The sequence below is a fragment of the Megalobrama amblycephala genome, linkage group LG22 (genome assembly GCF_018812025.1).
Source record: "Megalobrama amblycephala isolate DHTTF-2021 linkage group LG22, ASM1881202v1, whole genome shotgun sequence".
NCBI lineage: Eukaryota > Metazoa > Chordata > Actinopteri > Cypriniformes > Xenocyprididae > Megalobrama > Megalobrama amblycephala.
The window spans coordinates 7,412,186-7,431,686 of NC_063065.1; the positions used below are offsets into that span (position 1 = coordinate 7,412,186).

The following is a 19,501-nucleotide window of genomic DNA, read 5'->3' on the forward strand; positions in this document are numbered from 1 at the left end:
ATTGAGTAGTACCATGTCAGATATTTATAATAAATGGAGCATTCAACTATGATTAAGAATAAATTGAGACCACAGTACGGCATCAAAATGATTTTCAGCTCCGTCTTTTGAAATGTCAGCGGCATCTCATGGAAAATCTAATGGTGTTGACAAAATAATCACATTTAGTCACAGATGTATTGTAGCCATTTTGTTTATTTGGAGTTGCTTTAAAGCATATGGAAAAATAAAACATTCAGGATGAAGACTAAACTTGCCTGATTTTATTAATATTTTCATAAACGATCTGAAAGGTGTTTATTTTGTAAGGTGTATTTTTTTTAAATGAATATTTTTTTTAATTTAAAATATATATATTTATTTAATTAAAAGTTAATATTTGTTTTAAAAATAGCAAAAATAGCATTTTTTAATTATTTTATTTAAAATATACATTTTTATGTAAAATATACATATTTATATAATAAAAATATTTATTTAAAATATACCTTAAAAAATACACAACTTTCAGATTCAAACTGCTTCAAACTGATTTCAGCTCCGCCTTTTGAAATGTCAGCAGCATCTCATGGAAAATCTAACGGTGTTGACAAAATAATCACATTTAGTCACAGATGTATTGTAGCCATTTTGTTTATTTGGAGTTGCTTTAAAGCATATGGAAAAATAAAACATGCAGGATGAAGACTAAACTTGCCTGATTTTATTAATATTTTCATAAAAGATGTATTTTATAAAGTGTATTTTTTTAATTAATATTATTTTTTTATTTAAAATATACATATATATTTAATTAAAAATGTAAATTAGTTTTTAAAAAAAATAGCATTATTTTTGTAATTATTTTTTATTAAAAATGTACATATTTATATAATAAAAATATGAATTTAAAAATGCATACCTTTCAGATTGTTTATGATAATATTAATAAAATCAGGCAAGTTAGTCTTTATCCTGATTGTTTAACATTTTTAATCTTTATAAGAAGTACTGAGTGATTTGGTAGGTGAAAATATAACTAAAACTAAATAGTACATTTGATTAAGGAACATTCTATCTATTCTGATTCATATCGATGTTGAAGTGTGGGACACGTTTCATCTCTCAAGAATCAGTGCAGTAACATTCGACACGCATTCAATTGGATGCAATTCCAAAAATAAAAACGGACGAGATTAACCACCCTTTCCTCAAGCAGCATGCATAGAAACTATAATTATCTGCACAAACAGAATCAAAATTTAGGTTGTGCTCTAGCATAATGCCTTCGCGTTCATACAGCGCCAATGTAGACCTCTGCGACATTATGCCGGAGTTTGGCATGGTACGAACGAATCGGCAAGCACACTCTAACCCCTCAAAGCCTGGTTTCCATTTTTGGCAAGAGACGGGTGAGATTGTAAATGCCACTGAGCTCTCTATCCCCCATTTAGGGATGTTTTTGGGGGGATTAAAAGCAGGACTACTTTATATGCTCTTTAAGTCTAGCAACTGTTTGTTAAGGCAGTATGATCCCATTAGAAGCCCCTGAAACCGCATGTGGCGGCAGCCAAAATGCTCTAATATCTAATCAACTCAGTGGCTGCATATGGTTCGGAGGGTGGCATAAGGCTCTCTAAGAGGATAGATGTATCTCATGCTTATGCTGTATTGTGAACTTTAAACCCCAGTGCCCAAAGAGCTTTAACCCTGGTGGCTAAGTTCAGAGAGATCAGTTGTGGATTGTAAATCAATCCAGCTGATAGTTTTCTTTTGTTAATCATTGACTCGATTACTTAATATAATCGGGTCTGTTGCGATTCCAAAGAGTCGTTTAAAGGTGATTTTAAGGGATAAAAGGTCTGAGATTGGTCAAAAAAGGAATTATTCACTCCATAAACCCCAGACAAATAAGCTTTATGGATTTATCAAAAGTAGTACTGTGGTATAGGAAATCATGCTTCTTTCTGATTAGCGTTTACAGCTTTATATCATAAGGTCTTATATTCATTGTGGATTTGAAAACATTTTCCAGTACATTTAACACTTCTTTAATGCAAGTCGCACTTTATAAAACACAGTTGCGTAACTTGAACAGATGGCAGATTAAATTAAGAGGGCATATTTTTATTTTTTTTAATTATAAATAGAAACATGTATGTATATGTTATTTATTTTTTTAATAAGGTAAAGTTATGTATATATTTCAATTAATAATCTCAAGTTTGGATGGAAACTAAATAGTGTATGCACTTGGGATACATAATGTTTATCATAATACTTTCTTGACAAAATTGTATATTATATATGTTTTATTATTTTTAAATTAATTTAATCATTTATTATTTTTTTCATTTGAGCACATTTGAAATGCTTTTCTTTCTTTCTTTCTTTCTTTCTTTCTTTCTTTCTTTCTTTCTTTCTTTCTTTCTATCTGTCCGTCCATCCCTCTATCTATCTATCTATCTATCTATCTATCTATCTATCTATCTATCTGTCTGTCTGTCTGTCTGTCTATCCATCCATCAAACTGTCCGTCCGTCCATCCATCCATCTATATGTCTGTCTATCCAGTTATTAATAATTAATCATTTTTATTTACTTATTTGAATCTAATTGAATCTATTTAACTGATTAATAATTTTGTTTTGTTTTTTATCTAATTTTTTATTTATCTATTTGGTTACACTTAAGGTGTCTTTGTTACACTGTAATTATACACTTAAGTACTGAATAATATTTATTAATTTATGTAAAGTAACTAAATGTACTTAGTATAGTGTTAGTTGCATGGAAATATGCATGAGTTATTACTACATCCCTCTATATGTCTGTCTATCCATCCATCTATCCGTCCGTCCATCCATCTATATGTCTGTCTATCCGTCCGTCCATCCATCCATCATCCATCCATCCATCCATCCATCCATTTTAGTTTATGAATGTGCTCAGAGACATATTTTGTGTTTCCCTTCATGTTTTGTCCAAATCCCAAACTGAAGCTGTCATATTTGTCACAACTCGTGATTTTGAAGGATGTGAAAACCATCTGTTAGTCTTTTACTTCCAAACACAATCATCTAATGAGCTCTTATTGATGATCCATCAATTTAAACCCCGTCCGTTCTTCTGTGTCTCAGATGAGGAACTCAGCGGCAGTGATGTTCTGGAAGACGCTGTTTATCACAACGCAAAGTCTCACCACTTGTTGTCATGGTCAGAACAAACGAGCGAGGGTTCGCCAGACCTGGTGGCTCAGATATCCGAACACCAGAACGAGCAAGAAGAGGAGGAACACAATCAGGACTTTGAAGACAAAAATCAGGAGGAGATCAGAGCCAGCTATCACCTGTCTCCAGACAGAGAGGCAGACGAGGAAGAATGGAGCGTTCCTCCGTCCCTAACGAAAGTCAACGGGATCCATCACAGCCCCAGTCCACCTGCAGACGATGCTCTTTTAAAGAGACTCCGAATAGGTCAGCAGCTCCAGGAAGACGCTCTTTCTGCTTACATTAACAGAAACAGTGCAGGGAACTTTATGGAGGAGTATGGCTCTGTAAGAGAGTTCAGCGACAGTGAGGAGGAGCTCCAGACGCCCAGGATGGAGGAGCGAGGAGGTGTTTGGGGTCCAGGTCTGGTGGCCAGACGTCTGGAGCTGGATAGGGCCCGACTGAATCTCAGTCTTCTAGAGCAGGCCATGGTGCTGCAGTCTGAACATAGACAGGTCATTCACAGTGCCTACAAAGACATGGACCGCTTCCTCCTGGAGCAGATGAACCATGATCGGAGGCAGCAGAGGATGCTGGAGATAGATGCTCGGACCATGTACCACAGCAGCAAAGGTGAGAATCACATTTTCACTGATTTTCGAATTCCTTGTAAATATTCTGATTCCTTAAAGTTGGCATGAAACATAAGAGTCATTCAATCAGGTGTCGAACTAAAAAGAACCGGCTCATTAGAGTCATTTATGCAGCCCTTGGTCTTCACTAGTCATGCTGTATATTTTTCTGATTTGTAAAATAAACCTGGTTCATAAGAGTTATTCATTTAGCCGTCGGACTTCACGCTTTATATGTTTGTGATTCGCTAAAAAAAACCGGCTCATTAGAGTCATTTATTCAGCCATTGGACTTCACTAGTCATGCTGTATATTATTCGTAAAATAAACCTGGTTCATAAGAGTTATTCATTCACTTCACGCTATATATGTTTGTGATTCGTTAAAAAAACCCGACTCATTAGAGTCATTAATTCAATGGTTGAGGGATTTGGACTACAGTGGTTATGCTATCTGTTTTGTGGTTTTGCAGTGCTTTCTAATAGGCTAAGTATTGCAGTAGCTTTTTACGTCAGCATTGGTGAAATAATTCACATCTGAGAACCACGAACAGAACCGAACGTCATTCAGTTCACTTTTTAAAGTGGAACTGGTTATGAAAACTTCTCGGTTCTCAGCCCTAACTTCACTACAACTCTACCATAGCTACAGCTTTAATACAGATTCACTACAGCTTCACACTTACCATAACTTCACTACAGATTAGGCAGTGTTTTAATTGTTCACTACTCAACAACAACAAAAAAAAACTTCAAAAAAGAATAGCAAATCGAATTTCTTGTGGCTTGTTAGTCGTTTTATTTACCGTTTTAATGCTAATTGTAAATTCTTCTTCACTTACTGCATTAAAAACACCTTAATTTCTTATCATAGTAATTCTTTTTCTTTGTATTAGGCTCATAAAAACTCGTGTTTATATGTGTCTGTGTGGAAAACCAGAGGTTTTCAATATTTTAGATGCCATGGCCCTCCAAATATGATCATCCTCAAGTGAGAGACCCCCATTTTAACATTTAACGGGCATCTATCTTTTAAACACCCAATTCATACACTGAATGTTATAAATATAAAATTAGTTTCGATTAAGTTGCATTATTATATTTTTTCCTACTCATTATACTATAGTAATATACTGTTAAATGTATTATTTATTTATTTGTTTATTTAATTTTGATCTTTTTTTATTTATATTAATATTTTGTTATTTACTTATTTTAATCTAATTTAATCTATTTAACTGATTTATAGCTAACTATTTATTTATTTATTTAATCTAATTTTTTTTCATTTATCTATTTGGTTACACTTAAGGTGTCTTTGTTACACTGTAATTATACATTTAAGTACTGATTAATATTAAGTAACTACATGTACTTAGTATAGTGTTAGGTTTATGGTTAGTTGCATGGAAATATGCATAATTTATAGTTATTGCTATAATAACTACATGCAGCATATGTAACTGTAATATGTAAAGTGTTACCATTTATTTTAATTCCATTAAACCATTTATTTAAAATATTTATTTATTTACTTATTATTTACCGTTTTTCTCTAGACTTTTCCACCTGTCACTCCCTTGTGGCCCAGTTTGAAAACACCTGCTTTACAAAATTTCATAAAATGTGTTTGTGCAAAACTAAAAATCAACATGCAAGAAGAAAGAGACATAGAGAGATTCTAGCCCAGAGGGATAGATAAATAAAATCCTCTTAAGTGCTAAAAACATTTTGGCTAGAAAATATTTAATAGTAAATAACCAACATGTTTTATAAAAAAAAAAAAAAAAAAAAGTACAAGTACAGGAAGAAAATCTTCTGATGACATCTCTATAACACGGAGTGCTGGATTTTTATCGGTATCAGCCAGATATTTTACCATGAGCATAAATTAAGTCATAAATCCTAGTAAAGTATCTCTGATGTGAGCTTTAAGCACTTTGGTTCTTGTGATGACTGCTGTTTAATGGGTAATCTCTGAAGATAATCTCTCTATGGATCAACACTAAGAAATCGGTGCCCTGCGTAAGACCGCAGCCTTAACTAATGTCACGGATGAAAACATACATACCCAGCATGATTTCACATGATGCGCTTCGGCTTACATAGAGAGAAACGCGATTGGACGGGATGAACTATAACTACATTCTTGAAGAGCAATGCATTTACTGTGTGTGTGTGTGTGTGTGTGTGTGTCTGCGTTATAGACTCCCCTCGGACAGAAAAGAAAGACATCAAATGTCCGACCCCGGGCTGTGATGGGACGGGTCATGTGACAGGCCTCTACCCTCATCACCGGAGTCTATCAGGATGTCCCCACAAAGTCAGAGTGCCCCCAGAGAGTGAGTCTGTTCTCATGTTACGCATCACTTCCTGAGGACATTAGACACATTTCCTCCCTTCACAGCAGTACAATACAAACAGAACAAATACAATTAGTGATAACAACACTGTGATCATTTTCAGCCCATAAATATTCATGCTACACTAATGATCAAGGTTTAGTTGTACAGATACTGAAGGATAAAAGATTACATGGTGACTGCTTAACTAAACTGCCTTTATTATATTCAGCACATTTCTGCATTGAATGAAGTCAATTCAATTTAAATGTGTGCTACAAAAATATCTAATAGTTATTTATTTTCTGTGATAGAAAATACAAGATTCTTCAGTTTTTAAAGAAAAATGTAAAAAAAAAAAAAAAAAGATTAGGTTTTTCCAAAAAAGTTTATAATTTGGCTGTCATTTATTTTGTAATTTTTATATCATGATAAACATTATCTTTATTTAGTTGTCATTACCAAACTGGTCAGTATTTGAGCATTTTAATTCAGAAGCAACTTGTTTCTTTTCATTTTTGTAAGTTTAAAGCTAATTTACTGGCAAACTTAACTTGTCAAAATCTTGGCCAAATTTTCTCCAAAATTTGAAAAATGATTCCAGGGGATGTGATAAACATTCGATAAATATCATATACAGATGTTAAACATAATTTGAAGAAGCGTCCTTTTTCAAGATTTCAATTAGTCAAAATTGTCCCTAATTAAAAAAAAAAAAAAATCACAAATATGAAGTAATTTGCATGTCAATTATGTACATAAATGCATTTCATGTACTTACTACGTATTTGAGCCTTCCAGTGGAAACCATATAATGCTGCGAGCTGAAAGTAAAAAAAAAAAAAAATTAAAGAAATTTTCAGCCGTCAACACAACTGAGGTTTGATTTCCTGCGGTATGCAAATTAAAAATGCAATCCGGAAACAACTTTTCACTTGCTGTTTTCTCCATTTGAGAGTAGCACAACAAACATTCGCCATTAAACAGTGATGTGACAAAAGGAACAGAAAATGTAATTAAGTTTTTTCCCTTTTTTTCCTCCAATATGAAAGCATGTACTCCTAAACCAGAGGCAGCATTCTGCAAATCAAAGGACCCGCGGATGCAGCCTAAATAGACGGGCACATCCTCCAAACTAATTATGAACAGAGTGAAAAGTTGCTAAGGATACTGGATAGGACTTCAACAATAAGTGTGTGTCTCTTAAATGGTAATCAAAATGTTTTTGTAGTCGTGATGTTTTGCATGTTCATATTTGAAGGGAGACACAATTTCAAGTTACAAAGAATCACCCGGAAAACTTTATTTAGCATAAAACCTCGAAACAGCTGCAGTAGAAGCTTAAATCCTGAATTATTCTTTAATGTAATTTCTCTTCTTTATCTAACAAGTTTCATATTATATTCTACAGTCCTTGCCATGCACGAAAACGTCCTTAAATGTCCGACCCCTGGCTGTACAGGAAGAGGTCATGTCAACAGTAACCGTAGCACGCATAGAAGGTGAGCACAATGAAAACAGCTTTTTTTTTTAAACTCAAATCACATTCTATTAATTTGTATACAAAACTCCTTTCTCATTGTAAGCAGATTTGTGTTGATATTTCGCAGCGGGGAGGCAGTCGCTGGGGGAACGTGATGTTTATAATAACGTTACCTTCGACTAAACTACACTCAAAGAAAATATATCATATCATTATTATTACTCTATTTTGCACTGTTGCAATGCTTGAAACCACCTTAAAGATGCCCTATTTCAATGTCTTGATTTTGTTTTTGTGGTCTACTAGAATAGGTTTTCATGCTTGAATGTTAAAAAAAAAAAACCACATTATTTTTCACATATTCTCCAAGTCTGTCAGTAATGCTTTGTTTAGTTCTGGTCTCTATGAAGCCCCTACTTCTGAAAAGCGCATTGTGCTCTGATTGGTCAGCTGGACCACTGTGTTGTGATTGGCCAACCGCTTCCAGTGCATTTTAGAAATGTCCCGACCCTTTCCATAACCACGAGTTTCAACACACTACTAACCCAACTTAACTAAGCCTCGACCCCTTTTTTTGCATATGCCTTGGGCGGGAATTATTTAAATGAAGAATATTGCAACCTTTTTCATGCTCAAACAGCAACATTAACACACTAAAGAAAACTAAAAATGTATAAAAGCATAATAGGACCCCTTTAAAAGCTCAAACATGTTCATGAAAAAAAGGGATGCACATTCAGTGAAAACTTGGACATTTACTTGAAAAGAAACATGAAGTTTCGCTCTATCAGGAAAAGTCCAAACAAAATGTTAATGACACTTAAGTAGACTATAAAACAATGTGATGTTTATCGCATAGAAACTATCGGATTCTTTGTAATTGAATGACTATTTAATGCACCCAAATTCAATTAAAATAAAGTTAACAACCCAGAGGAGGCCACGAGGAGGCTAACTCCACACTTCTGATGTCTGTTTTCAGTCTCTCAGGCTGCCCGATAGCTGCTGCAGAAAAGATCTCCAAACCGCAGGAGGATCCCACAAAGTGCAGACAGAGCGCAGAGAGAATGGCGAGGTAATAAACCTTCATCCAGGAGCAGCCCTGTGTCTTATGGAGGTCTTGATTCCTTTACATCAAGCAAGTTCAAAATAAGTTCATAAATCATCTTTCTGAAGGATAATATTAAACATCTCATCTGTTCATTCGGTTACACTTCATTTCGATGATCTACTTTAAACATCCTAGTTAACTATAAGTAACTTTGCAACTACAGTACATGTCAACTAACTCTCATTAGAGTAGTAGTAGACTGCGGTAGACTGTTAGGTTAGGGTTAGGTGTTATGGTTCGGATTAATAGAATAAGCAGATAGCAGATATTAAGCACACAGTCTACTAATAATCCAATAAGACTTAGGGTGCTTTCACTCTAGTACTTTTGGTGCACATCCGGGTTTGATTGACTATAGAATTCGGTTTGTTTGGATGATGTGAAGTTGAATGCTGTCTTCAGAACTGTCTTCAGCACCCGCAAACCGGTTCGGACCCATATAAAGTAATCTGAACACAGTCCAGCGGGGGAGGGGGGAGTAATCAAACTCGAGTTCGGACCAGGCATTCGAACTGAGTGTGGAAGCACCGTTAGGGTGTGTCAGGTTTGATTTGATTAGTATGGTTCTGTTAGTATGGTTCATTTGAATAAGTGTGAACGCTGCCATCTGAATCTTGGTGCACACCAAACAAGCGGACCGAGACCTCTAAAAAGATGGATCTCGGGGTGTGTTTACACTTGGCATGTTTGATTAAAACGAACCCTGGTGTGATTACTCTGTTAGTGCGGTTCATTTGAAAAAGTGTGAATGCTGCCATCTAAATCCTGGTGCGCACTAAACAAGCGGACCGAAACTGCTGAAAAGATGGGTGTCGGCCCACTTCCAAACGAACTCTGATGCGGTTTGAATGAAATATGAATGCAACACGGACCAAAGTCATATAAACGAACCAAAAACAGGACACAATGTCATAAGATTCGACCCTAAAAAGGACAGAACGCTCAAGAATATGAGTATGAGAATGGTTTTTTTCTCATCATATTCGCAATGTTGGCCATCACAGTTAGATACAGGCATCAGAACCGCGTCTCCTTGCATAGAGGAGATTCCTGTCATTGTTTTCACTCCTTTACACATTTTATAAGCTCTTCACAAGTTCAGAATACCATCATATGTAGGCTACGCACATACAATGAGCGCATTTATCCCAGCACACAGCATTGCTTTTGATGTACGGTAAGTTCCGTCACAAAATATACACAATAAAAGCCGACCAATCAGAACGTATCCCATTTTTCGGTGTAAAAATGGCAATGTGAATGCTAAGGGGACTAAGACTAAATTTTTTTTAGTCCAAATGAACCGAACAACAAGTGTGAACACAACCTCAGTCTACTTTCAGATGAACTTTGGTGTGGTTCGACTGAAATATGAACACAACACGGACCAAAGTCATGTAAACTAACCAAAAACAAGACACGATGTCACAAGATGCGACCCTAAAAAGGACAGAATGCTCAAGCAAACCTGTTTTTACCTCATCATAGGCATCAGAACCGCACCTCTTTGCAGCAGATCTTCGTTTGTGTGTGTGACGGAGGGATTCCTGCTGTTGTTTTGACTCCTTTACACATTTTATAAGCTCTTCATGAGTTGTCAGCTCCATCATATACCATTATATGTATGCGCATACAGCGGGCGCATTTAGTCCAGTACACAGCATTGTTTTGGATGTTCGACAAGTTCCGTGGCAAAATATATGTATAACAGTGTGAACTGTCAGGACGAAATGTTTCATCATTTTCTTTTTTGAACATCATTTTCATGAACATTTTTGAACACCCTTAGTTGACTTGTAGTTGCAAAGTTACTTATAGATAGTAGAATGTCTAAATTGGTCCATAGAAATAAAGTGTTACCTTAAATTCTTTTGGAGTTTCAAATTATATAAATAAAAAAATCTGATTTGGTTGGGAATGATTCATTAAAGATGAAATGTCCTTTTTTTATGCCAAAGAATAAGCAGCAATAAAAACACGTTTTAGTACAATTCTGAACTCTTGATTCTTCCTTTCTTTTAGACCTTTAGGACACATGAAGAAATTTGACTTCACATACAGATTTGCACATCCTATGGCAGCGTTGCAGGCCAGCATGGCCAAAGACATGGACAAGTACACTAAAGGCCATTTTGACTACGCCAGTTTTGACGCCCAGGTCTTTGGCAAGCAAGCTCAGATGGCATCCGACCAGAGTCACGAATCTTCACACTTTCCTGACTGTGAGTGTCTATTTTGTTTCAAATCAAAGATTACCCAGCATGCACTGACATTACTGTTTAAAAGAAGAACTTGTTTTCAGTGTCATTATGTGTGACTTCAAGCAGTATATGTGCAGTCACTTGTTTGAGCCATACAATCTGCTCTATACAGTCTTTATGAAGCACCCTGATTTAGGCCAATAATCAACCATCTAGAAACAACCTAGCAACCACATAGCAACACTAAAAGCCACTCAGAACACCCTAGAAACTGCATAGCAACACCCTGGCAGTGAGCTTTACACATAAAATCTTTTATATAAAAATATATAAAAAATATATATAAAATATATAATAATATTATTTATTAATTTTGTTGTGTATATATATATATATATATATATATATATATATGATAAAATGTAATTATTCTCAGCTTAAAATGCAGAGACAACTACAAGCCATTTGAAGGTTAATTGAATATTATTTTATTAATATAATATTAACTGAATATTAAATTATTAATATATCAAATTAACCTACAAATGGCTAACTTGTCTGTGCATTATTTATATTCATTTTATATTAATTATTTATCTACATATGAATTGATACATATAATTATATATATATTTTATAATTATATATACACATATAGTTATATATATATATATATATATATATATATATATATATATATATATATATATATATAATTCTGTACATGTAAATGTATAACAATATTTTTTAATATTGACATTAATGTATAAATTGTAACTGATCATATTATGTGTACGGTGTACACATATATATTTATTTATTTATTTATTTAGTGCTGTCTAATCGATTAATCGCAATTAATCTCATCTAACATAAAAGTTTGTAAATATATATTTGTGTATTGTATACATATATATTTACAAACTTATGTTAGATGAAACAATTTTATATATATATATATATATATATATATATATATATATATATATATATATATATATATATATATATATATATATATATATACACACACATGTATATATTATTAATAAAAATATATAATTAAATAATAAATATAAATGTAAATAAATATTTTTATTAATAAAATTAAATTTTAGGTATAAATTAAAACTGATCTTATTATGCGGAGATAGAGATGGAGGAACCACAAGTCCACCTCTATGTAGACAGCCAGGTTAAAAGAAAATATGCATATGTTAAAGCATAATTATTTCTTTTTAAAACATTAATATATGTATATTTTTAACCTGCCTTTTTACATAGATGTGGATCTGTATTTGCTCTATTTGCATAATATGATCATTTACAATTTCTCCTCTCTTTCCCTGAGTACTAACTCTAGCTACCATTTTCAGCCGCTCAGTTCCCCTGTTTTCTGGGTCCTGTTGGTCGTATGATCATGCCCGGAGACAACAGCCCCAGTCGCCATAAAGCCCAAAGCAACACCCTCCAGTCCAACATCGCATCCGCAGCCATCCTCAACCTCTCCACCCGTTGCCGAGACAACAGCGAGGCCCTGCCCCCCAGCCGGCCCCTGGCATCATCCACAAAGGTAATCAAATTAGACCACTCAGAAAAAGGTATTTAATGTGGTCATTCTGAAACAACTGTGATTTGTGTATGAAAAAGAGGAGTAACATCAAAAGACACTTTTTGGCACAGAGAACTGTGTTGCCTCTGGTGGCACAACAACAAGAGAGTGGGAGCTTTTTTCTTTTACCCACACTGCCCCTAGAGCTTTAATGTACACAAAGGAGAATTTGTGTAATCACATCAAAAAGAGTTGGGAGGAATACAATCACAGCTTCCTTCTCTATGACAATTATAAGGCTTTTTGTAAAACATGTGGCCGTGCATTTGATTTCTACTTGCTCTAATGGTAATGTTGGGGCTTTCTCTTGTTTGCAGGAGAGAGCGTGTTTTTTTTTTTTTTTCTTCACTGCAGATGGTCAAAGACATTTTGCTAAGTAATATATTATCCTAGATAAGCTCGCACAGATCCTTTGGCGTTGATCTCTAACAGACGATCTATGAGAAGTTGGATTAAATCAATTGGTTGGGGGATTAATAGACATCACTCTTTTATTTAAATTAAATAAGAATAGTCTGCACAGGCCAGTAGATTATTTATGTTACAGTGTGAAAATGGATATCTGAATCAGTTTTACACTTATGTTCTTTTATTGAGCCTCTTCTTAATAGAAAAATAGAAAAAACTATTAATATGCATATATATATATATAATAAAAAATGGAAAGTGCTGTCAAAAATGGATTACAATGCATGTTGGAGTCATGGCGTAGCGGTTAGTGCATATGGGCAAAGCATGTTTGAATCCAGCTTGTGACATTTCCTGTATTCTTTCTTCTTTTCTCTCAGACAAAAGCGGAAAAATGCCCCCAAAAATGAGCTGTTATGATTAAATATAAATTCTGCTGACTTTATACATTTGTAAAAGTATAAAAATCTTTTCTATAAAAAAATACAAAATATACAATATAATATTATTTATTAATAATATATGTGTATGTATATGTGTGTGTGCGTATATATATATATATATATATATATATATATATATATATATATATATATATATATATATATAAAATATTATTACAATTAATTATTTTTTATTAAAGATTATACATATATTATATACATTTGTTATTAATTAATGATATATGTATATGTAAAACAATAAGACAGTTTATAAAATAATTTATATCAGAAAAATAGTATTAAAATTATTATATAATTTGTATAATATATATGTATATATTAATAAATATTATATATATAATTTATTTTTATTAAAATAATTTATATATATATATATATTATTATTAATAAATAATATATATGTGTGTAAAACAATAAGACAGTTTATAAAAATAATTTATATAAGAATAATAGTATAAAAATGTATTAATTATATAATTTGCATTATATATATATTATATATATATATATATTATTATTAATAAATGACATGTATGTATGTATATAATATATATTAGTGCTGTCAAATCGATTAAATTGATTAATCACATCTAACATAAAAGTTTATATAACGTGTGTACATATATTTATGTGTCTGTATATATATACACACAGACGTACACACACACACACACACACACACACACACACACACACATATATATAATATATATACACACAAATATATAAACACAAACTTTTATGTTACATGTGATTAATCACAATTAATCGTTTAGACAGCCCTAACATATTTTTAAAACAAAGATTCATATATAAAAAAACTCATTGTTATGTCACTGAAATGTAATTTAACTTTCTTTACTATTGTGCTAACATAATAAAAACTACAGGATCCTAATGCTGTATATTTTACTAATAATTAGAAACAAGGTACAGTATGATCCATCCAGTTCGGTGGCTTCGATCAAAGCAGGTCTTCCTCTTAGACAGCGAGAGATATAACTGAGAGAAACTCGCAGAAGTATGGCGTGAAACGCTTCACACACCTACACACCACACAGGCCGTTCGTAGTCCCAACACGCAGTGGGCAGAGAGCAGGTATACTGTACAAACTGAGCGAATGAATAAAACAGTGTTAGCCGATCTGTCATCTGCTGATGTCTGTGTCGAAATGTCTTTATGCATGTTAAGTATCTTGATTTCCCTGTTCGTGCCAAGTTGCTTGTTTTTTTCTAAGAATAAGGCTTAACGTCTTGCAGCGTTTCAGGGAAGTGTGGGAGAAAGATGTCACCTCACTTGTTTCTGAGGCTGGAGAGAATGTCATCAGATGAGAAAAACTCACATCGTGCGCAGGGATGAACTCGATAGGTGCACTGTCGGTCAGTTCTAGCTGGTTAGAGAGAGTGCCATATTTGGTTTGTAATCTGAATTATCATGATTAGTTTCTGAAAAGCTCTCCTTTGTTTGCTACCGTGTGGAATGTGTGTGATATAATTGGTGTGACACGTTTTAGTTAACGAGTTTCATAAAAACTCTTTGCTATAACACAAATTTACACACCTGCACATCTGTTGGTGAAAATATTAAGCAACGCAGAGCTTTAAAACTCACTCTTAATGTTGTTTACCTAAAACCACTGTGGTTGACACCTCAAAACCAGTTTTCACTGAAAAAAAAAAAAAAATAGAAGAAAAATAAATAACTCCAATTCATATCTATGTCCATGAACTAGAAAAAGTGGCACTTATTTAATTATTTAATTTCACAATAAGAAAAGATTTTTTTTTTAAGTATAGCAACTGTAGTATGTACACTACTCTTCAAAACTTTTGGGGTACTACTCACTACTCCAGTCTTCAGTGTCACATGATCCTTCAGAAATCATTCTAATATGCTGATTTGCTGCTCAAGAAACATTTCTTATTATTCTGTTGAGTTACACACATAATTGTAATATTAAGAGTTAGGAGTTCGTTCAAGTCTCTAACTAGCAATAGTGTGGATTTTCTAGCTCTATGCTTGGAAGACAAGTTCAAAACACTATTTTCTAGTTATCAAAGGTTGGTTATCTACAAGACTTTTTATGTTCCTTTTCATTTAGGACTCGCTCATTGAGGTGGACGAGAACGGAACGCTGGATTTAAGTATGAAGAAAAAGAGAGAAAAGGCGAGAGACTCTCCTGTGATGCCAGTGTTAGGAGATGCTCTTTTCACCCCACCTGAATCTTCTCTAGCCAAAGCGACGGGTCTCCAGATCTCCCCGGCCATCTACCGTGTTCTCTATGAACGGGATGCCTGGGACACACCGCTGAACTACAGCAAAACACCTGTCCAACAAGACAAAGAGGTGAGAGAGAGGCAGCTATTGAAGTATGAAGTATAACTTTTACAAATAGTGTTTTTAAAATATTTCATACATGCAAGTTCATACATGAGGACGAATGCTAAAGGGGACCTATTATGCCCCTTTTCACAAGATGTAATATAAGTCTCTGGTGTCCCCAGAATGTGTCTAAAGTTTCAGCTCAAAATACCCCACAGATCATTTATTATAGCTTGTCAAATTTGCCCCTATTTGGGTGTGAGAAAAAACACGTTTTTGTGTGTGTCCCTTTAAATGCAAATGAGCTGCTGCTCCCGGCCCCCTTTCCAGAAGAGGGCGGAGCTTTAACAGCTCATGCTTCAGTTGCTCAACAACAACAAAGCTGGAGAATCTCACGCAGCCAAAATGAGGATTGTCAGTAACGGTGTTCAGCCTTACATTGTTCAAACCGGAGTCGACACTGATGGAGAGACTCAGAAGTTACAAATTTTATAAATGGACGTTTCTGAATGGTTAGTGGATAAATTTATGTAGTTGCTGTGGAGTTGATTCAACTCATCCACTAGCATGTGCCGTCATGTTAATCTTTTGTGCAAATCCAGCGTTAAATTGACCCTCGTTTGGGAAGCAGTCGGTGTAAAATGACAGCATGACAACGACACTCTACTACAACAACTCTTCCTCTTCTCTAAAACAGCTCAACATGGCCTCACCCCCTTTATTGCGTGTTCTTGGGGGTGGGGTTTATGTAAATTTTGGGGGTCGTGATGTCACCAACCTGGGAAGAAGCTTGTTGAAGTCCATACCAGCTGTTTGTTGTAGTCCTTAAGTAGAAAATATCTCCCTTTGCATTGAACTTTGAGCGTTGTAACTTTGCAGATGTTGTTTATGCTCAAACACCAACATTACACACTAACTAAAATTAAAAAAGTGAAATCATAATCAAGGACCCCTTTAAAGTCCGAGTAATATATTGTGTAAAATCTCAAGGTTTAAATGCATCACATATCAAACGATTAGGGTTGGTAAGATTTTTAAATGTTTTTGAAAGATGTCTCTTCTGCTCACCAAGGCTGCATTTATTTGATCAGAAATACAGTAAAAACTGTAATATTGTGAAATATTATTACCATTTTAAATAACTGTTTTGTGTTTGAATGTCTTAAAATGTAATTTATTCCTGTGATTCAAAGCTGAATTTTCAGCATCATTACTCCAGTCTTCAGTGTCACATGATCCTTCAGAAATCATTCTAATATGCTGATTTTGTGCTCAACAAACATTTCTTCTTATTATCAAAATGTTGAAAACAGTTGTGCTGCTTAATATTGCGTGAAAAACATTTTTTGATGAATAGAGACAGCATTTATTTGAAATAGAAATATTTTTATAAAATTATAAATGTCTTTACTGTCACTTTTGATCAATTTAATGCATCCTTTTTGAGTAAAAGTATTAATTAATTTATAAATCCTAATTACCTCAAAATTGTATTAAACTCTAATAGGATTGGGTGGAAAATTAATAAAGTCTAATTATAATAATGTCCTGAGGAAACCACATCCAGTGTCTAAATGCTCTTTGTGTACGCTACATTAGAAACATATTCAACATAAAACCCTTAAGTTTCGACTTATTCATCTAAATTATCTCCTTCAGTCAGTCACAACCTTAAGGCACTCTGTCTGTTGTGATATCCCGCTCTGACACGAAAGCAAAATTGAAAATAAATTGCAGAAGAATGTTCCTGAAAAGCTGGCAATTTTTTATCCTCTTTGGAGTCAAAGAACAAACCCAGACAGTTGTATGTTTGTCTGATTCTCCATCTGACATCTGGTTCTCAAAGATACTTACCTGATAAAAAAAAAAAAGTAAGTAAATCCAAAGGTTTTACACCCAGCTCTCCCTTCATAAATACTATGAGGGATTACACCAGAGTTTAAATGGATATATGTTTGACTAAGCAGCATCAAACCTCTCACAGACTATTAGGGGCTGTGTGCCTACAGCATGCCAGTTTTAAGTGACCATCATGACTTCAAAATTGCAGAGTGTTTTGACATTTTGTTCTTTGTCTTGTAGATGGATCAGTTGGAGAAGGCATCTCTAGAGGATAAAGCGTACAACGGGGACGCTAACATGGCAAGTGCAAAAAACAAGATGCTCATAAGAGACACCAAAAAAGAGCTGATGAGGTAATACAATCATTTGAACCACTGTTCACACATTAGCATGCCTAAGATCTTATGTCTAGTCGATCAAGTACATCATAAGCTGTAAACATTCATTCGGCCATTTATTCGTTTCTTATTCTCTTTGCAGTTGTCCGACACCAGGTTGTGATGGTAGTGGTCATGTGACAGGAAATTATGCGTCACACAGAAGGTGAGAAACCCCGTCTACCGACACCCTCTTTATTTTTCAAGCTGCAACATCATCTTGAAAAATATACATTATGTCTCCTGTTTTTATTTTTTTTTAGTGTATCTGGTTGCCCATTGGCTGATAAGACCCTGAAATCACTAATGGCTGCTAATTCTCAAGAGCTAAAGTAAGAATTAAAGTTACAGAGAATTTAAAGCAATAATATAAATATAATGTAATGATGTAAATAAATGGAAAAATATATATTGTATTAATCATTATAACCACTAACTACTATTTTAATTTGAATAATATTTTATTTATTTTAATATTATTTTTTTATTTTAATTTTCAATTAAATGTAATGATTATTTTAATAATTGTATTATAATTATAATATTAACATTATTAATTTATTAAGAATATTTGTTATATATATTAATTTCTATTTCTTTTAAAGGTGCCCAACTCCTGGTTGTGACGGCTCAGGTCATGTGACAGGAAACTATGCATCTCATAGGAGGTGAGCATCTCATTAGACAGGAAATCTCTCCAAAATAATCATAGACTTGAATGAAAGGTGAAATTGTAGTGACATTTTTGATGTTTTTGCACAACATAAGTGGTCATGCTTTTTATTATATAACATTTAATTTTTAAACCAGTGTTTTCTAATTCAAGATGTTATACAAAGGCGCTCAGTGGGTTAAATCATTTGCATTTAAAACCGGGTAATCGCCAAAGAGTAAATACTTTGTGGCATTTCACGGCTGTTGAGGTAATGACCCCTGTTCAATGGCAACACGACAGGTGTCAAAGCTTGAAACATCACGCAGTAAACGCAGCGGCAGTATCTTTCCCACACACGCGTCTGCACGCTTGAACTTCTGAAAGGTTCGTCACATATGTCATGTTCCTTCCCAGTCTGTCAGGATGCCCTCGTGCCAGGAAAGGAAGCTTGAAGCTCACGCCAAGCAAAGAGGACAAAGAAGAGCCAGAGATGAAGTAAGACACCACCAAAACAATGACAACCAATTGTTTGGTGTTTTTATTCTGATTTAAGAGAAAGGATTTACTTTATACAAAATGTGTTTACTAAAGCTTCAACATTTTACACAAAGTTTCTTGTTTGTTTGATGAAAGATTTAAAAGATTTGAACCGAAATGTAGTATGCACTTTCCATGAATAGGTGTTGCATTGTTTTTTTTTTTTTGTTTTTTGTTTTTTTTTTAGTATTAGAGGCACAAGTCCCATTTTTTTCTCCAAAGTTCTAAAAACTATTATTGAATTATTTAAAATTAAATTAACCTAGCATGAAATGTAGCTAGATTTAAATGTATAAAATAGTGATTTGTCAGTATATTGGAAAAAA

At 33.8% G+C, this 19,501-nt stretch overlaps 1 protein-coding gene and 1 long non-coding RNA gene across 3 annotated transcripts in view; one reads left to right on the top strand and one right to left on the bottom strand.

Annotated features, from left to right (window-relative positions):
• st18 (ST18 C2H2C-type zinc finger transcription factor) overlaps positions 1 to 19,501 on the top strand; it is an 82,824-nt gene that overhangs the window by 54,762 nt on the left and 8,561 nt on the right. Inside the window, exons 8-19 of the mRNA XM_048175099.1 lie at positions 3,120 to 3,821; positions 6,027 to 6,161; positions 7,573 to 7,663; positions 8,627 to 8,719; positions 10,778 to 10,977; positions 12,333 to 12,529; positions 15,543 to 15,788; positions 17,847 to 17,959; positions 18,087 to 18,149; positions 18,247 to 18,315; positions 18,589 to 18,651; positions 19,053 to 19,133. Of these exons, the coding sequence (XP_048031056.1) occupies positions 3,120 to 3,821; positions 6,027 to 6,161; positions 7,573 to 7,663; positions 8,627 to 8,719; positions 10,778 to 10,977; positions 12,333 to 12,529; positions 15,543 to 15,788; positions 17,847 to 17,959; positions 18,087 to 18,149; positions 18,247 to 18,315; positions 18,589 to 18,651; positions 19,053 to 19,133 (2,053 nt within the window). The remainder of the gene's footprint in view (positions 1 to 3,119; positions 3,822 to 6,026; positions 6,162 to 7,572; positions 7,664 to 8,626; positions 8,720 to 10,777; positions 10,978 to 12,332; positions 12,530 to 15,542; positions 15,789 to 17,846; positions 17,960 to 18,086; positions 18,150 to 18,246; positions 18,316 to 18,588; positions 18,652 to 19,052; positions 19,134 to 19,501) is intronic.
• The window catches only part of LOC125258209, a 28,886-nt gene continuing 15,464 nt past the window's right edge, over positions 6,080 to 19,501 (bottom strand). For both annotated transcript variants that reach the window (XR_007182547.1, XR_007182546.1), the window contains exons 3-5: positions 15,661 to 15,768; positions 6,943 to 6,985; positions 6,080 to 6,218 (exon numbers count right to left, since the gene is read on the bottom strand). This is a non-coding gene — a long non-coding RNA (uncharacterized LOC125258209). The remainder of the gene's footprint in view (positions 6,219 to 6,942; positions 6,986 to 15,660; positions 15,769 to 19,501) is intronic.